Source organism: Rosa rugosa, chromosome 6 (genome assembly GCF_958449725.1).
Source record: "Rosa rugosa chromosome 6, drRosRugo1.1, whole genome shotgun sequence".
NCBI classification, from domain to species: domain Eukaryota; kingdom Viridiplantae; phylum Streptophyta; class Magnoliopsida; order Rosales; family Rosaceae; genus Rosa; species Rosa rugosa.
In genome coordinates this window covers 54,310,871-54,325,909 of record NC_084825.1, presented here as the reverse complement: position 1 = coordinate 54,325,909, position 15,039 = coordinate 54,310,871, and the positions used below count along the sequence as shown (strand labels likewise).

Genomic DNA, 15,039 nt, shown 5'->3' with positions numbered 1-15,039 from the left:
ACAACTCCCTGTTGTCCCCTGTTTTGGTGTTTCTTGATTTATTTTGGCTTTATCATTCATGCTCGTCTCATCTAAATGATTCCAATACACGATACGGGCATTGACTTTAGAACAGATTGTTACAACAATTGATAGTTTGATACAGGTCCGAGCCTCCGAGGGTATAATTGAGGTTGAGGTTATGTAAACAAGAGGCTAGGTCATTGAAGACCATATACAAGCAATGCTCCCACACCGGCAACACCAGCGACGAGGCCAATAATGACTCCAATAGGAGGCAAACCGCCACCGATAGGTTTCCCTGTGCTGACATCATATCTTGCAAACCTCTTCTTCGGTGCTATACATTGAGGGCATACGTACGAATCCGGCTGTAAATTCATTAAAGTTAATAATCACAATTAGCCCTTCAAAATCTAAATGCACAGTCAAGATTGATAGATATTTAGGTTACTTAATTACCTGCTCATCAAAAGGCTTTGATAATGTGTATATGAATCCACAGTCAAGGCATATGTGAGTAGCTCTAGCCTGAAAATCATTGTACATAAATGGAACATTAAGGTACTAAAGATGGGGGAGCATGCACCAAACCAAGGATTAAAGCTAGCTAGCTTAACTATAATCTACCATTCATGGTATTAACTAGGTTGAAGCTTGCTTGCCTTTTGAGACTCGGTTAGTTTCCTTCCAAAGCGAGGAGGAGCTGGACGCTTTGGTAGCCGTTTAACATCTACTTCAGCACCACCTCTGCAAGCATTAACAATCATCCCAACTAAATAACTCATTTTTATGAAAGAATTGAAGTGAAGCTAGCTAGGTGGGCACTTACCTGCTAACAACAAAGTAAACGTTGTCAGGCTTCGCGTTGATGGCAGTTTTAGTAAATCCAAGCTTATCCGCTGGCCATAATTCATCTCCAAAGAAGCTGCTAGTGTAGAGCACCTGGTCCCCTGCCTTAAGCCCTGCCTTCGCTGCATTTCCACCTCCTTCCACGGCCTTCAATTAACAATAGTTTCAAAAGTGAGTAATATTCATACTGAAAACTCTATGTGCGGTGCACTGATGCATTAATACATATATGTGTAGTTTTTTTTGGACAATCTACCACTACATGAAGTCAATCTATAACTAACTACAGAATTTAGTGGTTGATTGAAATTTATCTATCATTACATAAAGTTAATGTATTGATGTATTAATGTAGGCAATGAACTCATGGAATTCAACTAATGATTAAATTCTGCAACTTTGGAGGTAGACAAAATTAAGGGTACTCACAGTGATGGTAACAACACCTCCAGGCTTTTGACCCAAAGTGAGGCCTAATGGCTTGTCAACCTCAGCCTCAATTGTCTTTGCAGCCCCAGCTGTTCTTGCAACTATGCTAAGTAGCCGACCTCTTCTTACAGTAGCACTGCTAATATTCTCAGCTACGAAGGATTCAGATACACCCCTTTTGGCTTCTCCAAGTGACAACCCTTGGAAGCTAGTCTTCTACACAGAGAGCAAATTAACTAACCATCATAAAGGATGTGTCTTTTCTTTGTACTGAATTGGTAACCAGCTAGAATAACTCATATATATGTTACCTGACATTGTAGTGGTGCCAATGATTTTGGGGTAGTGATCTGTGGAGTTTTGATGGAGTACTGGTGCCTGTTGAAAGTGGCAGAGCAAGAAGAAGAGGAAGAACCTGCAAGCACCGCCGGTGACATGTCGTTTTGTATCACCAAACTGCCAGAGAAATGAAGCTAAAGAGGAAAAGCACTGTCAGTTGAAGCTGTACGTGCCGGGCACAGGTTTCATTCTAGGACCAGATAAACTTTGGTTGACATAGCTAGAGCCACATAACCTCTTCAATGCGTAGCCACAAAATTTTTAAAAAATGAACTCGAAAAATATTCTCTTCCAATCAAATTCAAGAGTGAGTGCAAGGAACTGGGCCTTCCAGAGGTTTCAAAGGGCTGGCCCAGATGAGTTCAATCCAGGCCTGGAAAAACCTGCATGAACCACGCTTGAAAAGAACTTTGATGGTTAAAATGGTATGCCCCAAAATATTATTTCATGTTCAATTATTGAAGCCCAAATTAGGACCGAATGTTCTTCGGTTCTACCATTGCCCTATGCCCCTATGTCAGATTTGGGTCATGACCATCTTTTTTAGTCTCGTGGTGTACCGAAAATTGCGTAGCCTCTCTTTAGAATGATTGAAAGTTATGTTTAGGCTTGTTGATCTGACTTGTGTAGACAATAGTGACTCCGGATTATATTATTTCAACCTACTTGTAACAATTTCATCAGTTTAATGATATTCATATTATGATTAAAGAAAAAAAAAAAACTTGTTCCGTGAAGGACTTGTCACCTATTTATATTGCAGATTAGATCTTTTGACTTAGCAATTTGTAAGCTCATGAAAAGAGAGTCCACATGATCAATACTTTAAACAAGTCGGATTAAATTGACCTTGTTTAGTCTAAAATAGTACACAGTTTAGTCTCCAAACAATGTCTCACAGCTCATGTGTGATTATATGACATGAATCATGCAACCACTAAATGAATCTTGGAGCTACCTTTGCAACATAGTGGTATAATATTAATTTAGGTTCATGCTGTAAACCATGCTTTCCTTTTTTGAATTACAAGGTTTGAATCATGCTCTACCTAAAAATATATTTTATATTCGCATCTTTTTTTATTCCTTTTTAGTTATATTAAGATATAATTCATCTTCTTTTATTAAAAAAAGAGAGAGAGATATGATTCATCTGTTGTACATTGCTATTTCAATACATATAATAAATTAATTCAAGAAATAGACTAACTCAATAGTCAATACATTGATACATGAGTTTGATATTACTCTATTTCTATATCAAATTAATTTGTATATTTGTGTTAAACTACTTCATGTATCACTACATTAATGCTCTTATCTATATTATATTTAAAAGAATGAGCTTTATTAGTCGAAGTGAGTGTGAAAAGACAATAAAATTCTTAAACCTTATATTAATTTTTAATAATTGAATGGTAGTATGGTAAATAGCAAAATAAATAATTATATAAAAATAAAAATAAATGATCTTTCAGTTAGTTAGCTACCCATATTTCTATTTGCAATAATCACTCATAATCCAAATAAACCTCCCACTTTTGAAAACAAATAACTTCTCTTTTTTCCCCAATATAATAATAATAATAATAATAATAATAATATAAAGACTAGTTTTAATAATAGTTTCCAAACGACATGTCCTTTTTACTTGATTAGAGTATATGTTTACACAAGTTGTCAATTATTAATCTACTAAATAAACAGTTTATAATTAAGAATAGTAGATACTAATACTAAGATAGAAAAATCTACTAAAAATAAACAGTCAACAAACGACCACCCAAGACAGCCATTAACTGTTGACCAAGTGCCTCCAATCAGTCCTTGACACCAACAACCCCCGTTTAACAAACCCACCCCAAACGACGTCGTCAAGCATATTCCATCCTTCCCGCGTAACAAACGCGTGCAACAAACCCAACCGTCAAACACCAAAACGGCACCGCTTTACAGTACCAGAAATGCGTACGGGTAGGGCGGGTAGGTTGCTATCCAAACAAACCGGGCCTGCTGGTGCAGGTAAGGTAAGAATCGGACACCCACTCTCTCTCTCTCTCTCTCCCCTACTATATAAACACCGAGTCACTCCCCTATTTTGTTGCAGATAAAACCAACACCATCACACTCTCTCTCTCCTATAGTCTCTCAAATCTTCTTCTACCTTTTCCTCTCTGCAGCTTAGTCTTAATTGTATGGCAGCTAATTCCAGCAGCCGAATGATCGCCAACTTGGGGAAGCGAGTCGTCGTCAGCCAGATCCGAGTCCGTCCAACCACCGACTCAACTCGCCTCTCACTCGCTGCTCCTCTCGCTCTCAGGTACCTAGATTTTCTTTGAATTTTTAGCTGAAATTGATGCATCTGCTTTCGTTTTTGTATGAAAAATCTGCTAGCTAGCTAGTTACTGTTCCTGATGATCAGTATGTGGTTGCGGAAATTCCCAAGAAATTTTTGCTCAAATCGGCGCATGTGCTTTCATTTTTGTACAAAAAAACTGCTAGTTAGCTACTGTTCTTGATGATCAGTATGTGATCGCAGAAATTTGTGATCTGCGGTTTATTTGATTTTTCAGTACGTGATGAGGAGTCACTTACTCTGGAAAATTGGCTAGCTAGCTACTGTTCTTGATGAGTCATTTACTCTTTTCGGTTATTTCATTTTTCTCTGGAAATTTTGCTAGCTACTGTTGTTGATGATCAGTATGTGATTCTGAGAAATTTGTGATCTGCGGTTATTTGCTTTTTCAGTACGCGATGAGTCACTGTGACATTTGTCCTGTTTTAGATCCATTTCTGGTTGTTAGTTTTTCGGATTTTTCTACGGATAAACTTGGCTACGTGATTAACTCTTATTATTTCCTTTTCCAGCAGACTAGGAATTTTTGAAAGAATTTATATAAAAAATCAAAGTTTCATCAGATTGTGTGTGTGTCTGTTTAGATTCTTTGCTTTCTTTTTGCAGCCAAATGAATCGATGCTCATTGTTGCCTTGTAGGTATTGATTCAGGGCTTATTAGATTTTATGCTTCTTATTCCATTGTTTTCATCGAATATATTGTCCTTTTAACTTTCTGAAAAAGAGGAAAAGAGGAAACCGGAAAAAATATGCTAAATTGATGTTTATTCTATACATTTTCGTACTAAATGCTTTTTGCTGTACTTGTTTGTGGGGTACTGTATAGATAAGGACGGACAGACTAGGGTGGGTATTGGACGCTTGCCCACCATTGATAATTCAATGGAAATATAGAGATAAGAAATTAAAAAAAGGTGGAGGAGCTAAATTGAAAAGAACATAAAAGTTTAGTTGGGTCGGTAGCCATTTTGGAAGATTAACACTTTATGGATTAAAATTGGAGCAAGATTAATTTCATGACAGCGACTGAACTTGCATGTCTAAATTCCATACTGTGCAAGCACTATCTTCTTGCTTTGTTAAAGTTGTGAGACCCAATATGACTATTATGTACTAATATTAACCCTAGTTCTCTTTGTGAACTGTCAAAATCAAATAAGAACTAAATAAAAGCCTTGTAAGTTGAGATCTCCAAACTTGGTAAATTTATTATTTGAGATCTCTCTGTGAAATATTATCTTTCTTTTGGCATGGATTTGCAGACATATCCGGGTAATTTTTATGGCTATAACTAACATGCTCTAAATTTTCTTCAAATCACTGGCATGCTGCTACCCATAATCAAATTCTTTTACTTGTCTCTCTGGTTTGATTATTGTTTTTTGTAATAACATTTAACTAATGGACTGTTGAGCCTCCACCATCTCATTTTTGTTGCCTACTTACCACTATAATTGGAAAGTCGTTTACTTGGACCATAACAATTATTTTTTTGTATTCTGTGAAATAGTTTTGATATTTGAAAAGAGCATATTTATGCATACCAGTATATATGTAGAAAAATTCTTACATACGTGCGGCTGCCCAATCAGAACCCACCAAAATTTTCTTTCATTCCGAAACTGCTCCTGCTTTTTTAAAGTGAAATATCCAAAATACCCTCCTGCTAAGGTTCTGATCGGTCAGCCCATACCACGTGTTCCTTGCGTCTGCCGTACAAATATATATGTATATTTGTTTCTGCTGGGTCGGTTGGTAGTCATTATCTTATGAAGATCACATTGTTGGTCATGTGACCAGAATCCCCTTGTGTTGAACGCCATGAATATGTCTCTGGTTGGGGGTTGACACCTAACCAGCTTAAGCCACATGGTTGTCAGTAGCACCTAATTCTCACTCTGGTTTAGGAAGTAGGGAATCTCGATTTAGATGAAACTGATGCCCAACTTGGGAGGTAGGCAAGTAATGAGTACAAAGATGGTGGGACATAATTATCCTTTCAAAAGATGAAAAGGATGACTAGACCACAAGGGAGGATAGGAGGACCATATACTCATCCTTACTCATTTTCTTTAATTCAGTGGAAGGTAAAACTTAACTTATCCACATGCTTGATGGGAAGGTATGGCATACTCTGTAATTTTTAAACATGGTTGGCTAGACTTCATTGTTTCAAGTTAATTTCATACCATTTGTATCTTCCTGGATGCTTTACCTGTATCCCATGTTATCTTAATTTTCTTTGGTTTTTAACTGGTAAGAAATAGCCCTCATATAGAAATGTTAGTCATTGACATCTCATTTTGATCTGATTCTTAACCATGCATCTTGTATTTGCTTAGTGTTTTTATTTGAATATGTGATATAAGAAAGTTCAGTAGTTGAGTAATGAGATGTAGGACGTGATACCAACTAGCCCAGGAGCATAGCAAACCTACCTGAATGAATGTTATTTCTATCAGCAAAATCTTGCAACAGTAATTAATACTGGAGTTGGTATTTCAGTTTGTCTAACATAGTATCAGTACTATTACATGTTAGGATATATGGTTCTGTTAATGATCTGAACTCTGCATGCTTTATGTATATCCAGGAGGGCTGCTCACACCTCAGTTTATGACAAGAACCCTGATGAACAAATTCGCCCTAGCTTTGTCCCAGACGATGTGATCCCAGCTAAACCCGAGAAGTACTGGGCTCCAAACCCTCGAACTGGGGTATTTGGGCCTGAGACTGCGCATAATTCCACCCCAGCTGAAGAGTCTGGAGCTGTGAATGGTAACGAGACATCGGTGCTGGAGGAGAAGGCCTGGTACCGCCCTACCAACATCGAGGACTTGGAGAAGCCTCACGTGACTTGAGCTGTTGAGCCACGTTCAACCCTTCGGTTATATTATAGAATAGAAGGGTTGAGTTTATAGATAAATAAATAATATATAGGCATGGCTACTGCTGGCTGCCTATGCATGTAGTTGTTAGTGCGAGTAGTTTGTAGTAGTGTAAAGTGTTTGCCCTCTCCGCCCTACAAGAACTGGTTTGATGTTCATATTATATAGCGAGTAGTAGGGCTGGAGTTGACTGCATTTCATATACATGCACCTAGACATGGGCTGTCTTCTTCCCGTGGTATGGTTCCATAAAATACTTGGAATCTTGGATATGCATGTGATCTTATTCTCTCTCATCCTCCATGTTAGTAAGATGCGAATTAATTGATGCTTATGCCATGTTGAATTTGGCTATGCATATTGATATTGCCTCCTCTGGAAACCATCTTCCTAGGGCCCGCACGCCCATGTTTCAATGCTCAACCTAAAGGCCTTCGTCAAAGCTCTAAAGATAATTGATGATTTGATGCCATGTTGAATTTGGCAATAGAAAACTCATTGTAACTGGGTCGGTGAGGTCATTGAAAGAACAACAATACACCCGGCAAGAAATGGGTGCGATGGAAACTCTGAGCAAACAAAACTTGTTCAAGATTGTATATTGATTTTCTCGTAAAAATATGAACAAGTTTTCCATTACATGTACAATATGAACATAATTTCGATTGGTCCACTCGATTCTGCTGCAAAACAGCAAAAGATCTGCTTGTGTTTAGTTCAGCACAAGCTATAAGTTGGGTCTCTGATGGTGCGAGCCTTGGCTTCAGAAAACACAGTTGGCAGCTCACAAAGAGTGTTGACATGTGTTGGATATATCTCTCACATTTTTCACTTCATATAGTTAATACCAAGATATTTGAGATCTCACTCCCGTGTATTGCATCAGAAACAGAAATTTTCACCAGCTGACAGTTTCAAACATTTATGAGTGTGATTCAACAGCCGTCTCAGAAAACCTGAAAACAGCATTATATAGAAGTACAAAGTACAAACAAGGTCAATTAGATATAAAGCCATATCATTGAAGCTCAAAACATCATGAGAATAGAAGAAAGAAACTCACCCTAGTTAACGATAATATCAAGAGTAGTTTGGTCTCTAATTAGACCCATACGACACAACATGAGCACATTGCATCACAAACTCACTTAAAGCCATCCGGATACTCTCAATTCCTCTGTTGAAGGACCAATGAAGCGACTTCTAACATCTGTCTAGCCTTTCTATCTGGGGTGCATCCAGCACGTTCCATATCCATGTATATCTCAGGGACCTTATCATACTTCCTTGCTCGAATAAACGCCTTCATAAGGGTAGTATAAGTAACTACATCGGCGCTTAAACCCTTCAGAAACAACAAAATCATCACCATTAAAAACTTGGCTTACAAGTAACATGAAAACTGACTGGGTTGAAGAAATGTTTCTAGACCTCTTATAGACTTACACTTTCTTTTATATGGTGATAAATGGACAAAGCCTCCAAATGTCTACCAGCAATACCAAAAGCATTAATCAAAACATTCAGCATTATCACATTTGGTTCGATTCCCTCGACTTCCATGAGCTGAAGTACTTTGACTGTCTGATCACATGATCCCTGCATTAAAGAAGAATACCAATAGATGATATGCATATATCATATGCATATTGATATATGTAGAACTACAAAGAAATTATGGGACGAAATCTTCATGCTTCAAGTGAAATTATATGGAAAGACTTTTGAAGTGCAGAAAGATAACCTGCTGGGCATAGGCATTTAGTGCAGATATACACTCTTCTGCGTCCTGAAATTTTCCATATTGCCCATAAATGTCAACCAGAGCAGCATAAATAGTCCCACTTTTTTTATGCCCTCGGCTTCTCATATTCTCAAAGGTCTTCTGTATCATATCCCACTTCCCTTGCTCCCCCAATCTACTGATAATAGTAACAAACATTTTCGGATCAAGATATAATCCTTGTTCTTGCATCTCGGTAAACAACTCCAGGGCCTTCTTTAACAACCCAGACTTACAGTGCCACCTTATCAACGAATTAAAGGTCGAAATATCAGGCCTTACACCTTCTTGTTTCATTTTCCCAAAGACTTCCAATGCTTCATCCAAGTCGCCATATTTCCCAAATGTATCAATAATGCTGTTGTAAATCTGTTTGTTTAATACCATCCCCATTTCTCTTATCTCTTCCACAATGTCCATTGCTTTCTTCCACATCCCATTGTCCCTATAAAGACCAATAACCTTACTATACACAAATGATCCCAGCCGAAACCTCTTCCGCTTCATCTCATTAATCATTGACCAAGTATCCTCCAACCTCCCAGCATTGACACAGTAATCAAGTAAAATCTCATAAGTTTCTTGATTTCTCTCAGTACCCAAATCACCCATTACCCCCAAAACTCTAATTGCAAGTCCTAACAAACCTTTCTTCAAAAACCCTCTAAGCAACACATTGTAAAGCTTAATTCTTGGCCTAAACCCCACAAAAATCATTTCCTGAAACAACACATCAGCCTCCAAAGTCCTCCCAATACTTCCTAGAGCATCAATTAGACGAGTGTAGGATACCGAATTGGGTCGAAAGCCAAGAGCTTCCATTTGAGCAAGAAGAGCCATGGCCTTGTCAACATGCCCAACTCTACAAAAATCTTGTAACAAATGGTTGTATAACTAAAACCGAGAGTTGGGCCATTTGGGTGGTCAGTAATTGCATGCGTTTCGTCGTTTAAAGCTAGAAAGTTGAATTCTTTGACACCCTCGCTGGGATTTGAGTGAGTTAGAGAAGCATGCAGCTTATGTTTCTCAGAGTATTTGAGACAAGTTGGACAGAACAAAGAGAGAGAAGTGAAGAAGCTACCTGAGGATGATGACACTGATGGTGACTTGGGACACAAAATGGACTGCGTCAGCATCTCTCTCGATCTATGCCCTTTTGGAAACTTTCTTAATTTCAAATAATCTCAACATTCAAGCGCGCGCTGATCAGATCATGAGTTAATGACCCTACTGATCCTTTTCAAGATTTTTTAATCCGTCACTGATCTCTTCAGGCGACGCCCTATTAGTGACCCAGATATCAATCATCTGGTTCAACTTGTTGAGCTTCTCCTCGCCGTGAGGATTCTTCACATCAACAAAAAGGCTCTCAATCGCCTGCTTTAACTCGTTGAGCTTCTCCTTGCCGTGATTACTCTTCACATCACTATAAAGCCTGTGAATCGCCACCTTGATCGCCGATATAGCCGTGCTCGCCAGGTCGCTCCTGCGGTTCCCCGTCGTGCAGAACACCGCAAAGGTCTCGCAGTTGTTCTGAAGCACGTGATAGTCCCCAAAATCTTTCTTGTTTAACTCCTCAATGGCGCGGCTGATGGTCTCTTCTGCACGGGGAGCCTCGCCGGTGGTGCATGTGCCTGGCCGGCTGATGACGTAAAGGCCCCAACTAACGCCGTATCGGAAGCGGCGGAGGGAGTGGCCGTCGCGGAAACAGTCAATGCAGGACATGACAACTCCTCGGAGGTCATTTTTGACAAGCCCACAGTTTCTGCATGGCCTTCCTCGTCTCGATGTGTTTCCTTCTTGTGTTCTGTTAAAGTGAATCACTCTATCTCCCCCAATGAAGATACCTAAGCGAATACATGAATTAGTACATGGCATTGAAGAAATTAATTAAAACAATAAAGAGTTAGGGACTCAATTATCAGTACTAACCATGGTGGGCGTAGATGGCCGCTTTTCTGTAAGCATAAATACGATCTCCAGGCCTGAGTCTCTTTCTATCGATCTTGTTTGTAAGCTTCAGAGTCATTTCTATCAAACTACTTGAGCCAGAGCTAGCCATATGCAACCTATGGATTGAAGTTTTATACTACTTGAACTGGGAGAGGCGTTGCTTGACTTGGAAATTCTCTCGACTTGAGCTTCTTTTATAGCGTTCAAGCAGAGTACAGACAACACACAGTGACGGACTACTAATGTTTTAAAACGCTAAGGCGTACGCCGTACCAGAGGCGTTTTCTGGAGAGCCTCAACAAGGCGTAAGCCCTCGAGGCATAAGGCGTAAGCTTTGCATCATAAAATAATAAGTATGTATTAAAGAAAAATTTAGTAAAACACATGTATATAGAAAAAATAACTAATTATATATATAGAAAAAATAAGTGTTTGTATTGTAGTGTGCCACTACTTGTATCTTAACAGATATAAAGTATTTAGGAAAGGTGGAAGACCAATAGATAAAGATAAATCAGAGTAATCTTTCAAAAAACCATAATAATCTCTCTCTCTCTCTCTCTCCCTCCTTCCCTCCTCTTCAGTTCTACCCCTTTAACTCAGTCTCTATCATGATTTGGAGCAGAAATCATCTCAAAGACAACGCAGAAGTTCAGAACTCATCTACCATCTTATGTTTTTTTTTTTGGGCGTACGCCTCCCACGCTTTTCACGCCTATAAGTACGCCTCTACGCCTTGTGATGAAATCTGACGCAAGATATACAAAGAAATAAGCCTTTTGCGCCTCAGGCGCACCCTAAAGCGCGCTTTTTAATACATTGTAGACTACACACAGTCACGGACTGCACAATACCGAATGGTTCATATAATTACATATAATTGCACCACATTTCTTTACACTCTTGTGACTACATGATTCCTCACTTCTTCAAGATGCATAATCCGTACTCCGTTGTCATCTACATATGGCTCCTTTGACAAAGTCACTTAGCCTCATTTGAATGATTGAACCTTTTTATCATCTTTATACTGTTCAACTATAGACTACCACACACTACCAAACAGTACACACACTAGTGACTACATAGTATCAAATGATTCCTCACTTCTTCAATATGCATAGTCTCTACTCTGTTCTCATCCATACTAGTAGTAAATAATAAAGTGACTGAAGCTGTTCTATGCATAATAAAGTAGTAAATATAATTTAAGAAATATCAGCATATTTTCATACTAGATACATTACATAAGCTATTATTATTTTATAGATTGCAAAAATTGGTATTCTAACCCAACTAGTGTATTTAAATATTTCAAAACAAACTAAGATTACAAATTTGGCACAAAACTTGGCTAATTAATGTGAGTCCAACTGGAGCTCAATAATTTAGAACAGCATACTCCACTCCCCAAACTAGTGTATTTAAATAGGGCTAAATACTGGTTACTACCTTGTGGTTTAGGTCCAAAATCAATTTAGTCCCTGGACTTCTAATTTCATCAAAAACACCCATGTACTTTCAATTTTGATCTAATAGGTCCAATTCGTTAATATTTTGTTATGGGTTCAAGTTATAGTTGGATTATTTGTTGAAAAACTATTTATTTGATAGATTTTTAATAGTTGGACTCACTCCTAAATTGACTATGCAGACCATCTCAACACCACATCCTAAAACATAGGCTATATATGAGCCACGTCAACAAGTTAAATGACTCAATTGTTGGAAGACTAACAAATTGGACCTATTAAATCAAAATTGAAAGTGCAGGGGTGTTCTTGATGAAATTAGAAGTTCAGGGACTGAATTGATTTTGGACCCAAACTACATGGTAGTAATCAGTATTTAGCTCATTTAAATATTTCAAAATAGACTAAGATTACAAATTTGATACAAAACTTGGCTAATTAATGTGAGTCCAATTGGAGCTCAATAATTTAGAAAAACATACCCCACTCCCCAAACTAGTGTATTTAAATATTTCAAAATAGACTAAGATTACAAATTTGACACAAAACTTGACTAATTAATGTGAGTCCAAATGGAGCTCAATAATTTAGTTTAGCATACCCCACTGCCCAAACTAGTGTATTTAAATATTTCAAAATAGATTAAGATACAAATTTGACACAAAACTTGGCTAATTAATGTGAGTCCAACTGGAGCCCAATAATTTAGAACAGCATTCCCCACTGCCCAAACTAGTGTATTTAAATATTTCAAAATAGACTAAGATTACAAATTTGACACAAAACTTGGCTAATTAATGTGAGTCAAACCAATTATTGAAATATCTGCGATATTTCCGATATATTCCCCGATATCTCTATTTTTGGAGAAACCAATATATCTAGGGGGTTAATATTTTATCTTCTACCATTGCCCCCGAAATTTCTCCGACATCGTCAAATATCCTCGATATATTAGATATTTGGGATATATCCCTAATAAAGTGAAGAATTTTGGGATGTATCCTCGATAAAGTAAAGAAATATCTGTAAAATCTAATTAAAAAAGAAGAAGAAAAGACTCAATAATTCTCTAAATGCAAATCTGTGTAAAGAGATATCTTCTCAAGGGAAATCTGGGTGAGGAGAAATCCCCTCAAAATGAATCTAGGTGAATGCAAATCTGTGTAAGGAGATATCTCCTCAAAGCGAATATGGGTGAGGAGAAATCTCCTCAAAGCGAATTTGGATGAGGAGTATTCCGTTCGAGGGAAATCCGAGTGAGGAGAAATTCGTATTTTAGCACAAACGGCTTCTTCTTCTACGTGTGAGAGAAATTGGAGTACATTTGCTCTTATTCATACCAAGCAAATGAACCGTTTGGCATATCAGAAGTTGGAAAAGCTTGTATACTGCTACTACAACATGAAGTTGCGACTGTGAGACAGACATGCAATGAATAATGTGGTCAATGAAAACAACTATCTAGATCTACTTCATGTTGCAAGTGGGCCACTTGATAATGGCATTGATCCACTTCATAATTGGATTATGCCTGCACATCTCGATGATGAAGTTAGAGGACCACAAGTTGTAGAAACTGCAACTAATGCTGGAATCAATGTAGAGAGGGTCTTACTGAAGAAGGTATTAAAAACCCAAGAGATAATTCAGATAGTGAAGATGCGTGGGGTGGTACAGCAACTCCTGATAGTTCTGATGATGATGAAGATGGTGGAAGCGGAACAGGTGGTGGAGGTGAAAGATATGAATATGGACAATCTTCTGTGGGTGGAGGATTAAACCAATTTACCCGTGAAGGTAATTTTGATCATGCCACCTAATATGAAGATCACGGAGCTAGAACAGCTGGTCATGGTGCTGAAGAGAAGACCCGATATGGGAGAAGGACTAGAAGTTCAACTGATGATCAAAGTGCCCTATCTGATGTTTCTTTAATTGCCTTAAGTTTTGACTCTATCAGTTTAGGCACAGAGCGCAGTGAGACCTCAAATGAATCTCATGAAGACAACAATCAATTTGGCTCTGACGCTTACGCCTTATGGATATAATCAATATGGAGAAGTACATGATCAGTCATCCATTTGGATTCATCCTTATTATCCCTTTGACTGTGGAGCATATATATCCTAAACTATATACAGCAAATTGCAAATAACCAAGGAGTCAGGGATAGAAGTGTTTACGCAGACAATGTGCTACAAATTGAAAAGGAAATCAAAGAGAGCCTTAAGCACATGAGGAAATCCTACTGGAGAAACTTCTTCACCATGAGAAGAGGTGAAATTCAAAGCAACTTGTATGTGAAAGCAGCAAAGCCAAAGATAAATGATATAATGTTCAAGTTTCATATTGTAATATGTATAAATAATTTTTGGGATTATTAAATAAATGAGTTGTTGTTAAGAAAAACAAAGATGAAATGTAGAAATATTCTATCTTCATAATGCTATTAACATTCAGCAGTGTTAATTCACATTATCCAAACCACAAAGGCAATTTCATAATTTACTTGTCAATAGAAACAATTCAAAAACAGAAGGAATCTGACCACAAGGTATGATACCTTGCGCATGGGCCTTGCACAGTACCGCATGGGAATTCAAAAAAACAGGCCTGCTAATGGTAATTTATGGGCTAATAGTGTAGGTAATGGTAATTTGCTAAAAATTCTACCCTATAGATCTGCATACCATGCAGATGGCCGTGTGAGTGGGTGTATGAATTAAATATATCACAAAAATTGATTATGTCATGTAATGAGAACCACCTGATAGGAGAAGATTGGAATGAATGGTACACAATTGATCTGCATAGTATGCACTGAATCCGATGAATAGAAATAGGAAGGATTATTTATGGATTAAATACTTGTTACTCCTCAAACTTTTGCCTGAAAAACAGTTTAGTCCATCGCCTTTCAAATTAAACTGGATAGTCCTTATTCTCTCTAATTCTCACACAAAA

The 15,039-nt window shown here is 37.8% G+C and overlaps 3 protein-coding genes across 5 annotated transcripts; 1 reads left to right on the top strand and 2 right to left on the bottom strand.

Moving 5' to 3' along the window:
- Positions 1-76: 76 nt before the first annotated feature.
- Positions 77-1,828, bottom strand: LOC133717773 (uncharacterized). 2 transcript variants are annotated; one of them, XM_062144504.1, is made up of 6 exons: positions 1,593-1,828; positions 1,282-1,494; positions 833-999; positions 666-750; positions 463-531; positions 77-371 (listed from the first exon to the last, which is right to left on the bottom strand). In XM_062144504.1, exons 1-6 carry the CDS (start codon positions 1,716-1,718, stop codon positions 201-203), a joined length of 831 nt encoding a protein of 276 aa, XP_062000488.1. In that variant the 5' UTR covers positions 1,719-1,828; the 3' UTR covers positions 77-200. The 2 variants fall into 2 exon arrangements, with proteins under 2 accessions (XP_062000488.1, XP_062000487.1); XM_062144503.1 differs by having other exon boundaries at positions 1,282-1,497; positions 1,593-1,823.
- A 1,885-nt stretch (positions 1,829-3,713) lies between these two features.
- Positions 3,714-7,160, top strand: LOC133713820 (late embryogenesis abundant protein At5g17165). Its single transcript, XM_062139848.1, has 2 exons — positions 3,714-3,940; positions 6,570-7,160. Exons 1-2 carry the CDS (start codon positions 3,816-3,818, stop codon positions 6,835-6,837), a joined length of 393 nt encoding a protein of 130 aa, XP_061995832.1. The 5' UTR covers positions 3,714-3,815; the 3' UTR covers positions 6,838-7,160.
- Positions 7,161-7,434: 274 nt separating this feature from the next.
- LOC133713819 (pentatricopeptide repeat-containing protein CRP1 homolog, chloroplastic-like) lies at positions 7,435-10,753 on the bottom strand. 2 transcript variants are annotated; one of them, XM_062139846.1, is made up of 5 exons: positions 10,580-10,753; positions 8,609-10,494; positions 8,311-8,463; positions 7,928-8,209; positions 7,435-7,820 (listed from the first exon to the last, which is right to left on the bottom strand). In XM_062139846.1, the coding sequence occupies exons 2-4, from the start codon at positions 9,485-9,487 to the stop codon at positions 8,033-8,035; spliced, it is 1,209 nt and encodes a 402-aa protein (XP_061995830.1). In that variant the 5' UTR covers positions 9,488-10,494; positions 10,580-10,753; the 3' UTR covers positions 7,435-7,820; positions 7,928-8,032. The 2 variants fall into 2 exon arrangements, with proteins under 2 accessions (XP_061995830.1, XP_061995831.1); XM_062139847.1 differs by having other exon boundaries at positions 7,435-7,769.
- Positions 10,754-15,039: the final 4,286 nt, after the last annotated feature.